The 22226-nt window shown below is 32.0% G+C and overlaps 2 protein-coding genes across 2 annotated transcripts; one reads left to right on the plus strand and one right to left on the minus strand.

Moving 5' to 3' along the window:
* The first annotated feature begins 7173 nt into the window (after positions 1 to 7173).
* On the plus strand, positions 7174 to 13086 carry LOC125817881 (uncharacterized). Its single transcript, XM_049497388.1, has 3 exons — positions 7174 to 7668; positions 11478 to 11715; positions 12558 to 13086. Exons 1-3 carry the CDS (start codon positions 7342 to 7344, stop codon positions 12695 to 12697), a joined length of 705 nt encoding a protein of 234 aa, XP_049353345.1. The 5' UTR covers positions 7174 to 7341; the 3' UTR covers positions 12698 to 13086.
* A 1298-nt stretch (positions 13087 to 14384) lies between these two features.
* On the minus strand, positions 14385 to 21638 carry LOC125817831 (transcription repressor KAN1-like). Its single transcript, XM_049497342.1, has 6 exons — positions 20338 to 21638; positions 19959 to 20035; positions 18774 to 18819; positions 17896 to 18070; positions 15000 to 15099; positions 14385 to 14701 (listed from the first exon to the last, which is right to left on the minus strand). The coding sequence occupies exons 1-6, from the start codon at positions 21176 to 21178 to the stop codon at positions 14582 to 14584; spliced, it is 1359 nt and encodes a 452-aa protein (XP_049353299.1). The 5' UTR covers positions 21179 to 21638; the 3' UTR covers positions 14385 to 14581.
* Between the last annotated feature and the right edge of the window lie 588 nt (positions 21639 to 22226).

Here is a 22226-nt window from a genome sequence, read left to right on the forward strand (position 1 = left end):
CAAAAAAGCACTATTCCTGAAGAATTCGCAGTGAATCTGACCACATTTTTGAAAAATCCGAGCAATCAATATAGACTTCATTCCGAATTTCAAAAGAAGAAAAAAAGAAGAAGACGCACTACCTTTTCTATAAAGTTTTGGCATAGTATTAATACTGTTTTTGTGACACAAATCTAGACATATACTGACGTATTGTTATTATTACATATATAGAAAAAAATGTGATCTCCAGGAATTTGGAAGTCACAATCATCTACTTTAACTTGAGGCTCCCACTAGTTATATATAAATTATTTATTCTTTAAAAAGAAGAATATTAATTAAATCACCGAAGATAATTACATGTAACTGTCCATAACCAGGGGTATGTGTTCAGTATTTTACGTTCGCAAACGAAATGAGTTGTTATAATCTTCTTATTTACGGGCAACTTTTAAAGTTTTGGAAATTAAGTTTGGGCACTATATAATGTTTATTTCTTATTATAGTATCAGAGTCCGTACATCCATTTCTATTTCTTGGTTATTTATTTTGTGTTGGTTCTTAATGTTATATTGTCCACACTCCAGTTGTTCAATTTTGAGGGTGTGTGAGGACGTGTTACATACATATTGATGGAGGAAATGGATCGTTTGGGCAATCATAATACTTTAAGCTAGTTTTTGAGATTGAGTTATGTCCAACGTTTATTCATCATGGTATTAGTCTATGAGACTCAGACTTGTTCCTATGTTTTGGTTATTTACTATATGTTTGACGTTAATATTATGTTTGTCCACACCCCAGATGTTCAGTCTTGGACGTACTTTCAGAAAGTGTTAATGTCACACATTTTGTCTGAGGAAATGAATCGTTATCTCTATATAATGGTTTCGTGCAATCATAACCTTTTAAGCTAGCTTTTGAGATTGAGTTAGGCCCAACGTTCATTTCTTATTAATAAGGGGATATATGCTATGTTGTGCCTAGTTATTTTATTCTTCTCTATGCTTTCATGTTTTGGGATTGAGTTAGGTCCGACCTTAATTATCATTTTCTACTTCAAAAAATGGTGCATGGTACCTACTATTATTCTTTCCAATGCTATAATAATTCTATTCATTGTCTGTATATATTAACAAAGCGGAGTTTTTGATTTGGTGATAGCTAATTTGAGTTTTCCCAAGGAGGATTAGTTGGTGACTTTTTTGTAGTACGGTGGCTAAGACTCAAATAGACTACTGACTCCTTAGACAGTGTGATGGAAATTTATCCCGAGTGAGTATCTTATAACTCAACATAAGCTTTAACAATGGATTTAGAGATTAAGAGGAAGAAAAAGAAGATGGCTTTGTATGACTTGTCGAGGATTAAATGAGGTGGCTTGACTACTAATAGAACTACGCGATGGGAGAGAAGTTGATGACGATGAGGGCTTGGGGGAGTAGTGGGGATGCAAATAGAATGTGGGATTGGACAACTAATTGCATTAGGGAATTAAGTAGCTAGAGAGGTGTTGAGGGTCTCGAGAGGTAAATAATGTAGGTGGACATCGAGGGAATTGGTAGTGGAATGGAGCGGTCCAAGGAAAAGTTGAATATGAGAAGTGGTATATTGTTGTTGTGGGATTACACAGGGTATGTTGTTCTGGCATGGAGTGGTCAGCTGTCAATGTATCTGAGCCCACATTTTCAAGAACAATATCACCAGCAACTTCTTCCAGCTTTGATAGAAGTATTGGATGATTTGATATTCCTCGAATCAAACTTATCCATTGTAAGTACATATCGTTGCCTAGTAATGTTGTCTCGTTTGTATAGACATGTGCAACTTTAGCTATACTATACGTTGTTCAGTCACAGTTGCAGTGCAGATATCTTGAAACCTTACCAGCACGAGATAGTGAGTGAATTAGTCTGTGTTTCTATACAGGTAATGCCACATTTGCCAATCTATAACATGTTTATTTGTTCATGTGTATATGAGTAAATGACATAAGCTTTTATCTGTCATATCTTGTTTCATCACAGGTACTTTACTTTCCGGAGTTCAAAATGAGCATTTTTTTTGGTTTTAAGTCTCTGGTGTTCTTGATCTAAACTTCATTTGCTTGGGACATTGCAGAGGACTCTGCATATGTATATGATTCTATAATGCATTACCTTGATTATGTTGAAAAGGTGAATAAAGTTTCTATCTCTATGTCTCCTTTAAGAAGGCATCGTATAATTATACTGTTTCCTGGAGCTGTCGATTAACTTACTAAGAACCATATAGACAATGCAAATGCTTAGGGGCAGATTTCATTCCTCATTTGAGTGTTTCCAATAATTCAAATGATGAAAGGTTCGATCTTCCCATAACACTCGTATGAAATTTCACTTAAAATGCTTGTCATATGTATTAGTAGCATTATGTCTGAATGTAGATGGTTGTGAAATAAGCAACTTATCGAACTAGATGTCTTCAGTACATTGTCATATGTAGCACGATTAATGTCACTTCTGGGACTAGAAAAATCGCGATAAAAAGTGAACTTCTGGAAGAAAAATCCTTGATCTGTCATACCTAACTTGTGGTTTATGCAGGTTGTTAGTGCTTTAGTAAGAATGACTGCTATTTCTGGTAAATTTTCTACATGTATCTTCTTCTTCTAATCATTCATTTTTCCGCGTTATAAACCAAATCTGATGTTTGCTAATTGCATTTATTCCTTTTGTAGCAATGCCATTACTGTTAAACTCAGCTCCTTGTGCTACGAAGAAAGGGCAATATCCTGTAACAGGTTGTGGCAAGTCCCTAATTCAAACGATCTCTAACACTATAATCCCAGCTTTGCTTGACGCGTTAAAATAAGGTAATTAACCTAGTATTGCAGTTAAGTTTAAGCAATATTTCTACATCTTGTATAATGTTCTACTTTCCCTTAAGGAGTCGAAGGTAAAACTTCAAGCAAGACTATTGGAGACGTTCAACGAAAGCATTCAGGTCAATAACTCTTCCGTCTTCTTCTGTATAGTCCTCGTGTTTTTGCCCTTGAGTTTCTTTGTCTGTGCACTAAAAAGTACTTAGGTACTCACAGACACTTATTGACAAGTTTTTGCCTTATGTATCACTTATGTGGGAAAGTTTTTGCTAATCCCTCCGTTTCAAACAGAATGTCTCTTTCTCTTTATAGCAACTCTTTTAGTTTCAACTTTCCATGTAGCATGTTTAAGACCACATGATTCAAAAGCCTTCTTTACTTTTTTAAACTTCGTGCTAAGTCAAAACCAGATAGTCAAATTGAAACGGAGGGACAAGTTTTTCTATGGTTTCCTTGACCTTACACATTCCCTTTTCACTTTTCTATGTATTTCTGTACAGAGTAATGATAGAACAGCAGAAGAAAAGAAGAATTATAGTACACCTTTTCCGCGATATTGCTGAGCAGTATCGAGAAGAAGTATTCAGGCAAGTCTTACGCGATTTTCAATGTCTTATCAGTCATGACCATAAGCACATTTGGCTTAACTGAGCGTCGTTGTTGATTATTAAGCTTAGCTGAACCTCGTTAAAAAACTGTAACGTAGCATTGTAATGCCAAAAACCCGGACAACATCATGGCTTACGAAGCTGCTGTTAAACCAGTTTGTCTCTGAAGGCATCTACATCTATGAGGTAGAACACATAGCAAACACTCGATACAAGACATTTATCAAATGACATAGTATAAACGTTCTTGTTCGATGATGGAGAGGTAAGTATTAATTCCTCGTAGGCTATAGCATTAAGCAATCAATAATTATCAAAACATCAACATTTCTTATACATGTTATTTGTCACCATAATTATCAAAACTCAATTTAGAGACATGGCTATTTGTCACCATATCAAGTTTGAAATTGAGTCACTAACATAACAAAGGCGGATGCAGAGTACTGGTATCAGGTTCATATGAACTCAATATGTTAAGGTTGTGTAGACCATATCGCGTGATCAAAAGTGTAGCCTTTGATCAAAAGCTACACTTTTATTAAATTACATAGTCGCGTAAACTCCAAAACTAATAAATAAATGCAAGATCTTGTTTTTCCCCAAGTTATAAGCTAGATTAAAGCTACCAATTGCCCCTTTTCCACATTAATCTCAGCGTAATTACTGTAAGCATATCTAATACCAATATTTTTAGTATCAGTATTACTAATATATTATATTTAACACTTTTCTTATATACCCTACTTTTCTAGACGCTTGTTGGTAGTATTTTCTGTATAATGCCCGTATTAGAGCTAGTGACATAGTTTTTATTTATGTATATATAGTTTAAATTACGAATGGGAGCCTTGCGGTAATAATAAAAGTATTTCTCATATGATCAAGAGGTCACGTATCTGACCCTTCCCTAATGTATATTCAACAATGCATATATTTTCTATCAGAAATTTCTCATAACCCAAACTCAAAATCTTTAAGCAAAGGTAGAGAGATCTCATCGAACAACCCTACTATTGATGGATCATAGATATTTTCTATCAAATAATGCAAAATTAAATCTATATAGATGTAAGCGTGGTGCTTTAAAAATATGAAAATTTTGCATCAGAAGAGCCTTTTTTGGTTGCCTATTCGTTGTCCAAATATGCATATTAAGACTCGACTAATTTCAATAGAGTAACTTTCACATATAGCAAACATAAAAATCATATTTGTATGTTATAACTATAGTTTGCATAATTGCGCTTCATAGCAAATTTTATGTTTGCTATGGAGCTTTTGATTTGTATAATTCGCTACAAACATCCAATTTTATACAAATTGTTCAGTTTTGTATAAATTCATTTATACATTGTAATTTGTATAATAAGATCTGTATTTGTATAATTATAAGTGTATATGACGAAAATATATGTATTTGTATTTTGTATATACACTTTTCTCTCGCTTTATACAAACACAAACACTTTTTATACATTTGTATACCGAATGGGCAAATTGTATACCAAAAATGGTTAATTGTATGCCGAACCAGATGGCAAAAAAATGGGATATTTGCTGTGAATTACAAATAAAATAAACTATGACTATAACATTTAATTTAAATTAATAATTTGTTATTTCATGCAATTTTTCCAATTTAAATTTTTCGGGAAAAATGCTCCCTACTAAAGATTTTCTTTAAAAAAATCTCATATATGTATCACATGGAAAGAGTACAAAAAAAATGCATTAAAATGTGTAGGTGTTCGTTGAACCGTAATGCATGCAATCGGTGCACTAATTGAATCCAACGACGGAGTCAAAATTTCAACTAAGAAGTGTCAAGATATAAAGAAGTTAAATCTTGTAGAAGTCGATGAGTGTCAATATGTAATATATATACATAAAAAATAGTATATTTTTAGGGTAAATTACATAAATCTCATAGTTTTAATATGAAATTACAATCCATCCCTAATAAGTTTCTAATTACATTAATCCCTTAAAAATTTAAAAAAAAACGAATACAATAATTGAAGCTCGGATACATTAAATATTATCTCGGATACATTAAAAACTAGCTTGGATACATAATATGTAGCTCGGATACATTAAATACTGGCTCAGATACATTAATATGAAGTTCGGATACATTAAAAACTAGCTCGGATACATTAAAGAAATAAGGGATTTTGGAGATTTTTAAAAGTAATAGGGGATAATGAAAATAAGTGAAACAAAAGGTGTGTATTTCTGTAATTTGTCCATATTTTTATCTAGCTATGCAGTGTAATTTTCCGACGAAAGGGTGCAGTCAACACCCCTCAATTGTTTGTGTCTCCGCCACTAATTGAATCCAACATAAAATTCGAATTCACGCTAGTAAGTCTTGTATTGAAAATAAAATGCTCTCTAATAAAAGCGATTTTATATCTGGGAGAATTCGAATCCAAGATTACTAATTAAAAATAAACGATTAATCATAACCGTTGGTAGTCAATCAAGTCCTTGGTGTTAGCAATCAGTCTCACATTTTGACCAACACAAAATGACAAAAGTAATTTAAGTCTCTATTCCCAATTACCTGTTTCTATGATTAATATTAAAAAGTATCAGACATTATATTAAAAAATTGTTGTAGGATAGATAAATTTTTTAAACTTTAATCATAGATTTTGAATGATAGTTTTAAAAATATCTTTTTAATAAACATTTTTTTAAAGTTGAACCGAGAGTCTATTGAAAATTATGTTTGTATTTCACAAGATAACAACTTTATTCTTGATCACACGTACAATATTTTGTGGCGTCACAAGAAACATGATATTATTGTATGGTTGGTTTTATACATGATGTAAATTTGAATAGTACTCACAATTTTAAAATAAATATCGAATATCAAATAAAAAACCAAAAATAATGTATCAGTTGTTGTTTAATTAATTGTTTCAAGAAAATCTAGGTTCATAAAAAACAATTGGATTGATACGTCCACTTTTTTGCACAATCAATGTGCAAGCAAATTTCTCCACGTATGTAATTTTTTAAGAATGTATTGTCCATTTGATTATCTGTATAATAACTCCTAGTCTTAATTTTTAATAAATTCATAACAAGAAACAAATTACATAGTACATTCCAACAATAGGTGGCTAAATATTATTTATCACGAAATATGATGGTATAAATTATAGAAGGTTTTTTTTTTTTTTAGTATAGAGATGTAAATATTAAGATTTACTGTAGTTTGTTCGGACTCTTCAAAAATATCAATAGGAGCATATTGGATTTTTCAAAAATAATATTTTCAATGTTTTATTTTATACGACATACTTTTATTTTTAGTCAGTTCCAAAAAGCCGAACACATTTTAATAGAGTATTTAGTAACACTTTAAATTTTAAATACTCATTCTTTCCTTAATAAGATAAGTTATAGTCACACAAATATCCGTGAGATCGTGTCTTATCTTAGACCACTAATTTCAATAAATAAATAAATAAAATTATAAGCCTAGGCAAAATAGAAAATATTTATATTTTTGAAAAAATCAACACAAATACAATACATCAAAGATCAAAAAGTGAAGATTCCACACAACTTAGTTTCTCATGTCTATCAAGAACTTAAAAATTATTGATTTTCTAAAAAAAAATTCACTATCAAACTAATATTTCAATAATTATTTTCATTAATATAATAAATTAGTAAATCATTATCTCAAATCCACACCTCTTCAAATACCTACCATCATGTAAAATAGGATAAAAACACAACTTTCTTAAATCTTAACCATCAAAATTAGGACAAAATTACCTTTAATCAAGATCCAAATACACCCTTCATATATATAATGATGACCATGTGGTTTTGTACAGTTTGAGATATTCAATCCCTTAAGCCATGGCAGACGCTACTGAAAAGTCTAATGGAGAATTTCAAGAGAAATTTGATGATGGTGAAACTATAGATTCAACAAATTTGAAGAAACCATCAAAAGGGATGAATCAAGAAGAAGAAGAAGGGGTTACTCTTGTTGATATTTTCAATCGTTCTGTGTCAGCAATTTTTTCTTCTGCTAATAATAATAATGGTCAAATTATTCAGAGGATAAAAGGGTTTGTTTCTGAAAATGTTCCTTTGCTTCATCAAGCTTCAAAGAATACTGCTCATAATGTTTACAATTGGACTCGTAAAGGAAGCCCTCTACGTGCCCTTCTTGTTGTTTCTGTAAGTTTAATTTCTGTTTGTTTTGAGATGATTTTGTGTTAAAGATTCAATTTTCAGTGTTAATTTGATGTGGGGTTGGCTTTGATTGGCTTATTTTACTGATATTTCCATTTAATTTGGTTATGGTTGTGTTAAAGATTCAGTTTTTGTGAGTAAATTTGATGTGGGGTTGGCTTTGATTGGCTTATTTGGCTAGTTTTGTTATTAGACTAGCTGAGGGAGCCCTCTGCATGCCCTTCTTGTTGCTTCTGTTTATTTTGAGATACTTATATTAAAGATTCAATTTTTGAGTGTTAATTTGATGTGGGGGTGGCTTTGATTGGCTTGTTTTACTGATATTTCCATTTAGTTTGATTATGGTCGTGTTAAATTCAGTTTTTGTGAGTAAATTTGATGTGGGGTTTGCTCTGATTGCTTATTTTGCTAGTTTTGTTATTAGCTGATTAAAGAAAAGATATACTAGCTGAGGGAGCTCTCTGCATGCCCTCCTTGTTGTTTCTTTAAGATAATTCCAGTTTGTTTTGTTATGATTTATGTCAAAGATTCAGTTTTTCAAGAGTTCATATGACATGAGGTTTGCTCTGATTGGCTTATTTTTACTAGTTTTTCAAATTGTCTTATGGATTTTAAGTTATTGTATCCAAGTTTTGTAGTTAGACTGAATGAAAAGAAACAAATAGACTAGCTAAGGGAGCCTTCTCCATGCACTCATTTTTGTTTCTGCAAGTTGATTCCAATTTTTTTTGTTATGATTTATATCAAAGATACAGTTTTTGAGAGTTAATTTGATCGGGGTTTGCTCTGATTGGCTTATTTTGCTGGTTTTCGAAGTAGTTCGTGGATTTATAGTTATTATGGCATTAGCTTTTGTGTTTTTTGCTTTACTGTAAAAGAGTATCCCATGTTTAGTATGGGCAAGAGTTTGGTGCTTGAGCAGCTTATGAGGATTTGAGTTCGGAGAGTTTATGCTAATTTAATTTGGAAGTAATTTCTGGAGGAGAAATGTAGTCGTGGCCTGTGAATTGATTTTCTAGAGTCCTCAAACTATAATTAGAGAAGGAAAACAAGAAGGTACAAATTTCATAGGAGACCGTTCGTCTGGTGATTTCTTTGACAAAAGGTATAATGTTTATAATCATATTCTTGGTAGTTTTAGAAGTAGCTGATTTGACATGCATTCCCTTTGATCCAACTCCAATTGAACTACTGGAATAACTTGGGGATTACTGACTGCACCTGGGAAAGGTATAGGCACAATGGCATTTGTAACTGGTAGAGTTGTTGCCATGTGATCAGGAGATCATGAGTTCGTGCTGTGGAAACAGCCAGCCTCATGCAGAAATGAAGGGTAAGGCTGCATATAGTAGACCCTTGTGGTATGGCCTTTCCCTGGACTCGCGCATTGTGCTTAGTGCACTGGGCTGACTCTATTGTTATATTTTCTTAGAGACCTCAATTTTACACCAAAATAAAGGATGTTAAGACATGGCTTGCTCTGTCAAGTGGTAGGCGAAAGTAATAATAATGGACCTTTATTCGACATCATTTTCATCTCTTTTTCATTCTAAGCATATTGCTCTCCTGCTGACCTTATAGAGATCGCAGACTTCATCAACACTCTCTCACCATATCCACACTTAACAATAGAAAATCCTTCTCGGGCTTCCGGCCATTCTAGATCTGTTTTATCTGCCCGTACTTCTGTTGAGATGCACTTTCTTTTTTTTCGGGAAAGGGTCCTAAATATGCAATCATGGAACATAGGATTAGCGACCTTAGCTCCTATTTCCGTTTATTTCATTTCAGAGAATATACCCAACAACCTTTTCTCTTTCCTTCTAATATTTAACTTGTCTCATCTGATTTATATGTTATCTACTTTGTATCATGCCAAGGTAGCATGTGAAAGCCATTATTTTTCTTTGAATACTAGTAGGACCAAAACACTAAAGGAACTGTTCATGAAGCAGAAGAGAAACGTTGACAGTTTTTATTGTAAGCTATATTGGGTTTCTTAGACTGTCAGTTGGGACAGCGAATGCTCTGAAAGGCTTTTCACTTTGTCTCTTTGAATATAGCATGGGCAGAATTGTGGATACTAAGGATCTTGGTTACAAATTGGTCAAATAGTGGGAATTAAAGAATTTTTACTAAACGATGACCTACTCTTATGCTGGCTCCACACTTCTCAACACATACAATGTTAACGGTGAGAACTATATTTTTAACTTTTTTAAATGTGAAGTTTCCACATTGAATTCAAATACAGAAATGAGTCATAACTATGCTCGTCGGCATAAGGATAAATCATTCAAACTACCTAGTTTGTAGGAGTTCTTTCCTTTGAGCTGAGGGTCTATCGGGAAACAGCCTTTCTACCCCAAAGGTAGGGGTAAGGTTTGCGTACATCATACCCTTTTGGGATTACACCGGGCATGTTGTCGTTGCTATTAGTTTATAGGAGTTCTTCTGCGCATGTCCTAATTATTTCTCGTGTTTTATTCTCTGGATAATTTTGTCGAATATGTTGATAATGTGCAATTCTCTGTGTTTGTTTATTATTGTTGAACCTAGTCATTTAGAAAAAGCGGAATGCACATACTTGTCAAAAAGGGGGATAGGGTGGAATACACATTCAGTGAACTGCATAGAGAAGTCGAATACTTATTAATATCTTGACTAGTTATGCCTCTTTTTTTTTGGGTTATAAAAATATAAGAAGATGTAACTAGTCAAGACATTAGTATCATATTTATACAAATCCAAGTTCATGGGACCCCAGTTATGAAACCCCTTTTCTCCCACTTCACACCTTGGATCAATTGCATTAAGTAAAATTTGAAGGGAGTCCCTCCTCTTTCGTAAATCACCCATTAAGAACCAGTTGCATCAAGTAAAATTTGAAAATTTTGTTTGTTTTGGGATATGACAAGATCTATGCAATGGCTAGATAGCATCCTTTAGTAAGAGTAGTCATTTCCATGGGAGTTGAAAAGAAGAGCTGAATCGTGATTCGTATAGTAGGCGTTCCAGAACTATGGACCTAGCTGAATTGGAGAGCCCCAAAGTCTGAAGGTAGTCGGTAAAATATCATTTGCTCAAAAACTGACTTAAGTGTATTGTACTGTATTTTCTTTTAATGCATGTGTGAGCTTTCTGTTTTCTGCTGAAGCTTTTACCTGTTAAACTTGGCATCACCTATGAGATTTATTGTCAAATGAAACAAAGTATTATAATAAAGCAAGTGATACTGCTATCTTTTCTACCCATGTTAAACATTTAAATTACATGAAGATGAAAACCAAGGAGAATGAGAAGGGAGTGTGTACCAACTACCAAGAACTCACGTATCTCTCCTTGCCTTATTTCGGTTAATACTTAATGTCATTCCAGTAGCTCCTTGTTAGGCACATATTTAGAAAATCATTCATCGGTTACGTGAAAAAACGAGTATGTTTAGGGTGTTTTGCACCCTTATGAACTGAGTACAAGTATGCAATGAATCCTTGTTCTAACAGTGTGGAGTAAGTGTATAGATTCTAACACAATTTTGAAGTCATTTCTTTTACCTTTCTTAGCTAGCAACTTTTCAATCGGTTCATCGTTAAAGCTGTGCTTTGAAGAACTTGAAGTCTGAGTTTCTTGTTATGTCTTGGATCTTTGTCTCTAAACTATGGAGCATTGACTTTCTCTGCTCAAACTCCTTTGCTAGCTGTTTTATTATGAATATTGATCCAGGTTATTTTTCTTCCGGAACTTCCAAGTTTGTGAGACTAAACTGTTTCTTCGACTGCTTAACATTTATGTAGGTGGGGACAATTGCTCTTCTTGCTTTGACAGGATTGCTAGTCTTTATGGTTTTCTTTGTTGCGGCAACTGTCAACGCCATTGTGATCTCACTTCTCATGTCGTTAGCGGCCGCAGGAGGATTCTTGGCTCTTTTCTTTGGCTGCTTAACTGCAATTTATATTGGGGCTCTATCAGTTGCTGTATTTGTCATTTCCACTACGACAATTATAGCAATTTTCGCTGTGATTGTGGCTACAGGTATACCGTATACAGAAGGGAGTTCGTTTTCTGCTTCAGTTAAAGCACCTTCTTTTTGTTTTTCACGTGTTTTAGCTTTTATATATTTTTTGTTTTACCCATATATGAGAGTTTGTCTTCAGCGAGTATGGATTTACTCATTGCTTATACATCATACTTTTGTACCCCGTCATTTACACCCATATTCCAGATTGCTACCACTCACGGTGCCCAGCTAGAAAAGGATAACGTAAGAGAAGTTAAGGAAATTCTAAGTTCCATAAGGCCATATATTCTTTAGAGTTAATGGTCAAGAACATACCTGAAGTATCACCTTTTTTGCGAGTTCCCTACCTGATAGTCACCAACTGTTAATCAAAAAATACACCTCAACTTCCAGTTGTTCACGTTTCCTACATGAAAAATCACTATCATTCAGGTAGGAAGCTCGCATAAACGTGATACTTTAGGTATGTTTTTGCCATTATCTCTATGCCTTACCTTAAACGTATAGGTTCATTTGGTGGTTCATGGACTAAATGTAAACATGAAGTTCTAGAAAACTTTGGTTTTGCAGGGGTGCTACTTAGTACAGGGTTCAGCCAAGCCAAGTCACTCGATCGAGAATAGCTCATTTTCTCCCTCTTCTCTTCAGACGTAGACTTCTTTTGTCGGAAAAACTTGTGGAAACTTGATGTTCTGTTTTCTCTGTTTACTTATGTACCTGTCCCTTCTTTTGGAGTTCACATTTCCTTATTTAACACTGAACTGTCCTTTGATTATGCCCAAATACTGAGCGTCTTGCTTCCCCTACGTCGTTACATATATGAATGTCTCAATCTGGTATTCTACGTGTGCCTCAGGTTGGATTGGATTCTTCTGGACTATATGGCTAGCAACAAAGAAAAGTGCAAGTCTTGCCAAACGCTCATTGAACGCGACAGGATCAGCACTATCCGCTTACTCTTCCACCAGACATGTGCGACACAACCATGACGCATGATGAATCATGCTTACAATCAAGAAAAGGAGAAGGCCACTTCTATGAATAAGTCTTGAATGATGAATACTACCAACTACCAATATGTATTTTGGCTTTAGTGCTTTCAACGCCTTTCGTGATGATATATAAATATATCGTTGGTATTTAAGCTTGTCGTGCATCTTCCATATGCGTGGAGACTAGTGAGCTTGGTTCCATGGGGCTTTTTGTTATGGTTGGAAACTGGCCTGTAAATTGTTCTTGAGAAATAGATGTTATCGCCAGTTAGCAAGTATTAGTATATGTTTTTGAAATCTTGAATATGTTGAATGAGAATGTAATTTTCTGTTTGTTAAATTTGTGTAATGATAGTTGAGATTATCTTTCTTTCCAATATAGAAGGACCTTTTTATTTATTTTTCGTGTATTTCTTTCTCATGACGACTAAGAACAGGCAAATCAAAATTCACTTCGAATTTTGATCCTCAACATCCTGTTGCTCGTGGTGTTTCACGATCAGTATTAGTACGAATGGTGGGTTTTTGTATTATTTTCTTGAAATATGAATGGTGGGTTTTCGTATTATTTTCTTGAAAAGAGAGGGGCACCCAAAGAGAGGAGAGGCAAGAGTCGTCAGCTGAATCGACCAACAAATGATAGACTAGAGAGATGGGCTCATTTGATCGGTCTAAATAAGAGATTGGTTGAGTGGAAAGCTCAAGCAGACCTATAGGCGGAGCTAACTCATTGATTGTCGATTCAGTCAAATTATACATTAGAAAATCATTGAATACATATACATTATAACCTTTAAAGAATTAGAAACATAAATCCATAAAACTCTTAAATCTTTTCGCCTCACGAGAACAAGACTTTCTCTTCTATAATTTTATCGTCTTTCCTTAATTGGTATGAAATGTAAAATAAATAAAAAGAAATTATACAACTAAAAGTTAATGATTTCAAATTTAAAAGTACATATTAAAATTAAGTAGGTCAAAAAGGTATATTAATTTAAAGGACAATGTTTGACATTTCATTTTGGAGTCAAAATGTGGTCCCATTTGACTATTTCAAAATAGTCAAAAAGTGAGTCAGAAAAATTTCTAAAATTATCAATTTTAGACCCCAAACTATACTAAAATTATATATCAAGCTCGTTATAAATTCAAAGAGTTTCATATTCGTACATATTTAGTCCAAAAATAGCAAATTTTCTTGAAAAAGGAATTATTTTCATTTTCAATGTGGTTCTAAAATTATCCAAAAAAGGAAAAGAAAGAAAGAATAGTTTTTTATATTATAAAATTATTTTTACCATGGTACAATTATTGAGTTGGTTTTGAAAAAAATGAGTTTTTATATTAGTTTACTTTTGATCCATTAATATCGTGGTCATTAACAAATCGTCTGGTATTTGTCATGGCATTAAGTACACTGATAATATATATATATATTAAAAAAATTACCGCGTTGAATATCTAACTCTTTTCTAAATATATAAAAAAAAAACAAAGATTAACAAAACCAACCAAAAAAGAAGTTATAAAAAAAACATACCTTTTTTTTTGGAAAATACCAACCTAACTTGATCATGTATTAACAAAAACATATGTTAACCACTTTGGATAAAATATGGATGAGAAACCTAAAGAAAAATTCAATAATCCATCTCCACTTTTTTTTTCTCTTTTTTTTTTTTTTTTTTGCTTTCTTTTATATATAACCTCTTACTATTTTCATATTCATAATGCCTTCTCTCCCATTCCAAAATTACAATTAAAAAAACGAACAACTAAATCAAGATCAAATTAATTAATTAAAGTTATATTTCCGACGATTTAGTACTGCTCCATCTTAATAGCAGATGCACATGCTTTGATTCGAACGAGTCGTATTTTTTCTTCATTCATGATCCTTTTCAATCCAATCTGGTCTTCCTAATGTGAATTCCAAGCTTGGATTTTTTTGATGATCCAAATTGGAACCTATATTATAGCTTTTTGGCCTTGATGAATTGCATTCCTGCGATATAATGCAATGATAATTAAGTGAGACATTACGAAAGATAAATATTGGTAGTATTGACTATTACTCTTACACTTAGGACAATTAGAATGTCTTTCTTAAGAGTGTACATATATAAATCTTAAAAGACAGATAGCATAAAGTAGTGGCATAGACAATCACTCTTATAGTTAGGACAATTAGAATGTCTTTCTTAGTCGAGTGTCCAAAAATCTTGAAAGACAGATAATATGTTCGACAAAACGTTTGTCAATTAATAAAAGTAAAAGAAAAGTTTTGAGGGAAAATTAAATACCTCTATTTGGTGACCTGATCTTTGTTGAGATGGAAAACTATGTGATCTCATAAGGACATTTGTATCATTGGAGTTAGCTTGCAACCATCCTTCTCTACTACTGCAAAAAAAATTCAACCAATGTGAGACACTTTAACACCTTTCGATCACCTCGTACGTCCAAGTTTGAACAACTGAAGCGTGGATAAGATGCATATAACATGATGGACGCTAGAAAGACTGATCCAAAATTTGAATATCATCATATGGTTTTAGTTTCTATAATTAATATTTATTTAGTAGATATTTTAACGTATACATAAAGTCTAAGCCAAAGCTATTAGATTCGAATCAACCTAAAATTTGTGGGAAGCAATGGAGTGCATTGTTACTAATATTTGGGGTATAGAGTAAATACAAAGTCAATACTAATCTCTACCATCTTATGTTGAAATTGAAAATCTTCCAAATTGACCATCTATACAATTATGAGAATAAAGAAATTCAAAAGACAGTTCAGTATACCAAACATTTCGTATGTATGCAAAATTTGAGAAAAGACTGCACTCAAAACATTTTGTATTTATGTAAGATTTGAGAAAAGACTACACTTCAAAAGGTATTATAAATAACTTATCCTAATACAAATTAAACACCAATGATTACTTCCACTGAGCGAATCTATGATTTATAAATCGTACAAACACAATTTACTGTTACTCCAAAACTCTCATCGGCATTTGAAATTGAAGTGCTTGTCAATTAGTTTAACTTTCTTTTTTATATATGTAAAATAATTGTAGACTGGTCAAAGTAAAACTTTTTCAACGTATAATAGGACAAATAAAAGTCCCTTCTTCCAACTACTCGATTTTTTTTTAAAAACGTACAAAATCCTCTTTTTAAAAACCTGCAGATATGGTATCCAATGTTTATTTTGTGGGGATTATATATTAACCCCAAATTATTTCCCTATTAAATATAACAGAAATTGACGATAGATAAATTTTATAGCTAAACAGAAAATCATCGCTAATTCTATATAGTGATAGATTAGCATTGCATTATCATAAAATTTTGTTAGCTACAAAGTTATTAGTAACGAAATTCATAGCTAATTTCAAATATTTTGTATATAGTAACTTGATCATAACAAGATATGGATTTTTTTTCTACTTTTAGTAAATTAAAAAAAAAAAAAAAAAGACAAACACACGTCCACAAAATTAAATAAATATTTCTTTGAGAAAAGCAAAGCACTTAAGTCAATATATTTGTCTTTATTTTCTTGGACTTATTTGCCAAAATTTTCTCCTCGTGAAGAGAATAACAATAAAGCTAAAAAGAAAAAAAGGTTAGTTTATTACTCTCTTTAATAAAAAAAATTCTAAAAATCCACAAAAGGAAAAGAATAAAGAAAAGAAAAGAAAAAAGTGCACAGTAATATAATCTTTGCTTTCTTATCAAAATCCTAATTAAATTACCATTTGGGTACTGTTTTCTCTCTTTAATATATGCTAATAGTGTAAAAAAATTATAATAATTTTTTAAGTTTAGTAAAACTCAATAACTTAAGTCGAGACGGTATCCAAGGGGATCTAGAGACTTGATTATAGATTCACATGAACCAAATAGTTTTTGTTAAGAAATCTAATAAACGTTTATAAATAATGACTATGAAACTAATTATTATTATATTATTAACTTGAAGTCAGTATGAAATGATTAAAAACTCTTAAATTTTACTATTAACTATCTTTTCTAGAATATAAAACTCATAACTCAAAATTTTAGCTCCACCTCTACTGTCAAATCATCTTTGCCTACTTATTTCTAAGATTATAAATTTCATTTTTCATATAATGTTACTTGAAATCTTTAAATGACTTAATAATATAAATATTTTTTAATGCCGTCAGCGTATATAACTTAAATCTTTCGGGTAAAATAAGGAAAATAGTGGTAGGAAATAGATAGCACTCTAATTAATATAGCAAATTATGTAACAATTTTATTTTTCATAAGCCTCGTAAAGAATGTCATTTTTTTTCTTAATTAGAAACATTTAAAATTTATCTAAGACCACGAATTACCAAACTTTTTCTTTTAAAATAATAATAATATCAAATTAAATTATATCACATAAATTGAGACGAAATGAATATAAAATATGTGATTAGAATTGGAATAAATTAAAGGAGTTGAAAGTAGAAAAAGAGGGAAAATGAAACATACAAAAGCAAAAGCTGCCACAAGAAGTCATTTTATTCTTTAGGAAAAAATGATGGACGTGGGTTTTCATATATATTTATAAGATTCATGCAAAAGAAAAAGAAACCTATATATCCATAGATATATCTCCCTTTATCAATGTAACTCATTACTCCATCATTACTTCAAAAGTCCTACCCTACATATTGTTCTTTCCTATTTTTCATTCGATATTCGATATTTGTATCGATAACTTACTAATCTAAATTCACGTCTAAGAGTTTTAGATTAAAAGATGAAGTGTTTTCTAACAAAGACGATTAGCTACGTACACAACACTAGCTTACGTAATATATATTCTTATAATTCAACCATCACAAAAAAAAATATCGACAAGAAAATGTCAGAAATATTTATGACGGACTTTTCATCACAAATCCCTTATCGATTATCCAGACATATCCATTGAAAATTCAAGTTATGCAGCTCGACTACTCTAGATTCCCATCGTGAAAGAATCACTAGGGGAAAAACTCACTAATTCGACTACTTTAAATTCATATAGTAAAAAAATACTATGGAAGGAAAAAAAACAACTATATAGAGGGGTTAAGAGGTCAGACTACATTTTCAAGGGTTCAAACCAGAAACTTCTAGATAAGGTCGAAATGTATATATGAGAGCAATTTTATTTATATGAATGTACCTTGAAGAGTTACTCCAAAGAGTATTGGTTGCAGTAGACGGGTAATCGGGTTCGGGTTGTAACGATCCATCGGATCCTCCTCTCTGATCCATAAACCGGCCTAGACCCGCCCGGTCACCGCCACCGGTACTTCCTATTGTTGTGAGATCATCTTCTCCTGATCCATCTGATTGCCCTTCAAGAAAATAACGATGTGAAAATTATATTATCAAATCATATAAAAGATAACTATAAGTAATCATCGTTCTTAAAGAATGTAATTTACTACCTTAAAAATATACCATCGATGAATTACTTGTTATAATAGGTTAAACTATATACATGTAAATCTTAAAATTAATCAAAGATAGTTTCTTGTATCTCGTTTCTTTTCTAATATGATAAAACACGAATTTCATATATGGATCGAACTCATATAATAAGCCTAGTTGTTAAATCAATCCTTATTTCGATATAACGAGAAAGAGTTTAAAAGAATATACGTTAAAAATACTATACATTCATCAAATACATTTTCTTGCCTCTTATTTCTTTTTCCAAAAATAAAAGAAGAACCAAACTAACATGTTGTATCTTATCGTTTAAATCAACTCTCTATTTCAATACAAGAAAAAATTTACCACGGGTAATAATTTACTAATCATGCCTTTATGTATATCGTCTCGTAGAAGTTGTTCCTAGTATATACTAACTTATTAAACACAGATACATATTATACAATGCATGAACATGAAATAATCAAATACATGAAAACCAAAATTTAAACATTGTTATAGACATCTTAGTGTGCAAAATGTGTTTAATAAAACTTATTATTATAATTATTATTAAGAAAAAAAAGGAAAGAAAAGTAAAAGACTTAAAGCAAGACAACTTACCAGAGGAAACTGCAGGTTTGTCAGTGGTTTTAACAGTGCGATACATCTGCATTGGGAAAGGAATAAATATTATTTTCAAATGTTAAAACAAAAAATATTTCAAGAAAATAAAAAATTCAAGTACCCTTTACATTTAACTCTCTGAAATAATATTAGAACAATTCAGTACGCAAAGCATTCACATTTACATAAGGTCAATTGAAATAGGACCACATCTTAAGAAGTAATATAGGAGTCGTATTTGACTTATAAATAGTTACACAAAAATAACTTTACTATTAGTCCAACTACAAGACTCCCTTTCTTGTGAAACAATGTTAGAACAATCTGGTACACGGAGTATTCACATTTACATAAGGTCAATCGGAGAAGGACCACACCTCAAGAAGTATGACGTAGCCGAGCGTATCCGACTTATAAGTGGTTACACGAAAATAACTTTATCATCGCTCCAAGTACAAGATTCCCCTTCTTGTGAAATAATGCTAGAACAATTCAATACACAAAATGTTCATGTTTCGCACATAACTCCATCGGAAAAGGATCACACCTCAAGAAGTATGATGTAGCCAATCGTATCTAGCTTATAATTAGTTACACGAAAATACCTTTACCACTACTTCAACTACGAAACTCCCTTTCTCATGAAATAATGTTAGAACAATCCAGTACACAAAGTATCCACATTTACACATCAGAGAAGGACTACACCTTAAGAAGGTCCTATGTATTCTAGTTAAAAATTACACGAAAATAACTTTATCAGTGCTCTCACTACAAGTTTTTTTTTTTTTTTTTCTGTTTCTTAGAGTCAAAATGCTTCTTTCTTGGAATTGTCATTAATCACGAGGCATTTTGTATTATTGAATAATGATGACTTACTTTTGTCTGGTACACATAACCCCTAGTACAACCCCACCACCCCCCCCCTTTATTTTTACCACAAAGTATATAATTTTTTAAATAATTTTTTTTTATGTCTGATAGTATCAGAAAGATCAGACTTGTTTCTTTAATTCATTCACTCAGTCATTCACTGTATTTTTATTGGCTACTGTGCCGGAGGAATTCATCCTGAGCTAGGGACCTTTGACACAGGAAACAAAAATCACTCGCCCCATTTATGTGACATCGTTTGACTTGATATAAAATTTACGTAATCTATTCGTCTAATAAATTAAGTACCTGTAAATGGCTTTTGACATGAGCTAGAGTAAGATCTTTCACATCCATTAGCTCCAACACTGATTTTGGTGTTGCCCCTAAAAAAATCAAGAATCCAAAAAAATAAATAAATCAAGATTAGACATTTTCCATCATTTCCCACACCTCAAATAAACCCCCAAATCACAAAAAAAATAAAAATGAAATGATAACATATAGATTCATCTGAACTCAGTATTTTAAATAGACGATAAACTCAAAGTACAAACAATTGAAACTCGACTATAGACGCGAATGTAGCCCTTATTTTGACACGAAAAAAATCACTAAGAATGAATATAAAAATGTTGAATCGATCAAGATTAAATTTTGGATCCGACTCTGATTAATTATAACTTACTTTCATGTCCACCAAGAAGCTCCACAGCATGAACAAATCTAGCATGAAGTGTACTAGTCCATCTCATTCTTGGTGCTCTCATACTTCTTTTAGCTGGAAGTTTAGGTAAAAATCTTGATCTCATCAAACTATGAGAATTTGCAATATTTTCATGATGAGAATTATGTCCTAATCCTCCTAAATGACCATATTGACTATGATGATATTGAAGAGGATGATGATGTGGCACGTGATGATAAGACGAGGATGATATCCCATTAAACCTATTATTAAAATAAGGCGAAGGCGAAGAAAGAGAAGAAGAAGAAGGAGATGATGATGGGTAAAAACACATCTTTGGATCTTTCTCCTTGTCTATATTTGTAGCCAAAAAAGGAAATGAACGGTTGTGATTGTACACCGGGATACCCTTGATAGGGCGTAAACCGTCCGATACATCTAAAGATGAAACCCCATGATTTATTTGGTTCATTGGTTGAACCATATGACTATAATTTTGACTCTGGTGATAATGCTGGTGATGGTGCTGGTGATGATGGTTGATGTAATAAGGGTTTCTTGGTAAGTGGTCTAGAAACCCCCTTCTTGTTGTCATGTCATCATTGATGACGGTTGTGGTAGTGGTGGTAATGTTAGTGGGATGAGCTAATGAGAGTTCAGTAAGACAATTTCCTGTCTTACCGAACTCTGACAATAATCTCTCATGATTTTCACTCACTTCAGTAACACATCGGCGACCGGAAAGATCCAAATTAGTAGGAGGGCTAATGTTGAGAGAAAGATCAGGAATTTGCTTTGTAGATGAAGAGGGGGTTTCAATGAAAACCCCTTCTAAGGGCATCTTTATGGATTTTTGTTTTTAAATCTAAAACAATAACAACAAGATTTCTAAACTTTTTCCTCTTTATTGTTGTTGTGTTGTTTGTTGCTTTAACTTTAACACCAAAAACACCAAATTTATGATGATAATAATATGCCTAGAGAATAGAGCAAAAAGTTGCACAAAAACACAAACAAAAAAGAAAGAAAAAGATGGACAAACTTCAAGTTTGATTTTGGGAGGAAAAAAAGTTCTTTTATTTTCTTTTAATAGTGGATATGTTAAAGATGATGAAGAAGAAGAAGTGATGTGAAGGAAAATAAAAATAAAAAAAGGGAATATTTCTTTTATAAAAGAAAAAGAATTCAAGAAAAGGCAATGGATGAAATTGAAAAAGAAGAGAAGAAGAAGGGGGGATTTGGGAGTAATAGTGTTAAAATTCCTAGGGAGTATATCTTGGAAAATGACACTAGAATAAGGTGAGGCTATTTTCTTAATTTTCTCTCTCTTTCTATAGTCAAAAGAAAAAAACAAAATTATTTTAGAAAATTTTAGAAAATACAAACAAAAGTAAGAAGATGTTAAATATAATGACAAAAATAATAATAAGTGTAAATAATATATAATCTAAATATTTGTTTCTTTCGTTTAATTTAACTGTCTTAGTTTGACGACATATATGACATCTAAGAAGAAAAAATAGATTTTTTAAGTTTTATTGTCTTAAGTTAAAGACATGTTTTATGTGACAAATTATCGCTAAATTTTCTTGTTTTAAATATGTCTAGCTAGTAGGATAAAAGAGTTGCCAAATATAGAAAAAATGACATTATTTTCTAAATAGATTAAAACGAAGTAAAACAAAAAAGCAGCTCAATACACTAAGCATTAGCTATGTGGGGGATCGAAGAATTAAAGGATTGTACTTCATCATAATATTGTTTTCATATTTTGAACCTGTGACTTCCGATCACATGACAAAAACCTTATCAATTATGAAAAAGTAAAACACACTTAAATTGAAACAAAAGAATATTATTTAATCTAACACAATTAAATTACAATAGGT

The sequence above is a fragment of the Solanum verrucosum genome, unplaced genomic scaffold (genome assembly GCF_900185275.1).
Source record: "Solanum verrucosum unplaced genomic scaffold, falcon-dt-bn FXZP01000254.1, whole genome shotgun sequence".
Taxonomy (NCBI): domain Eukaryota; kingdom Viridiplantae; phylum Streptophyta; class Magnoliopsida; order Solanales; family Solanaceae; genus Solanum; species Solanum verrucosum.

What these genes read in the sequence shown, in the direction of transcription:
- LOC125817831 (XM_049497342.1), bottom strand. Translation starts at nt 21,178, where the DNA reads ATGCCCTTAGAAGGGGTTTTCATTGAAACCCCCTCTTCATCTACAAAG. An exon ending in GCTTCTTGGTGGACATGAAA is followed by an intron (nt 20,036 to 20,337) that starts GTAAGTTATAAT and finishes TGATTTTTTTAG; the next exon opens with GGGCAACACCAAAATCAGTG. An exon ending in GATCAGGTCACCAAATAGAG is followed by an intron (nt 14,702 to 14,999) that starts GTATTTAATTTT and finishes ATTATATCGCAG; the next exon opens with GAATGCAATTCATCAAGGCC.
- LOC125817881 (XM_049497388.1), top strand. Translation starts at nt 7,342, where the DNA reads ATGGCAGACGCTACTGAAAAGTCTAATGGAGAATTTCAAGAGAAATTT. An exon ending in GTGCCCTTCTTGTTGTTTCT is followed by an intron (nt 7,669 to 11,477) that starts GTAAGTTTAATT and finishes ACATTTATGTAG; the next exon opens with GTGGGGACAATTGCTCTTCT. An exon ending in CGCTGTGATTGTGGCTACAG is followed by an intron (nt 11,716 to 12,557) that starts GTATACCGTATA and finishes CGTGTGCCTCAG; the next exon opens with GTTGGATTGGATTCTTCTGG.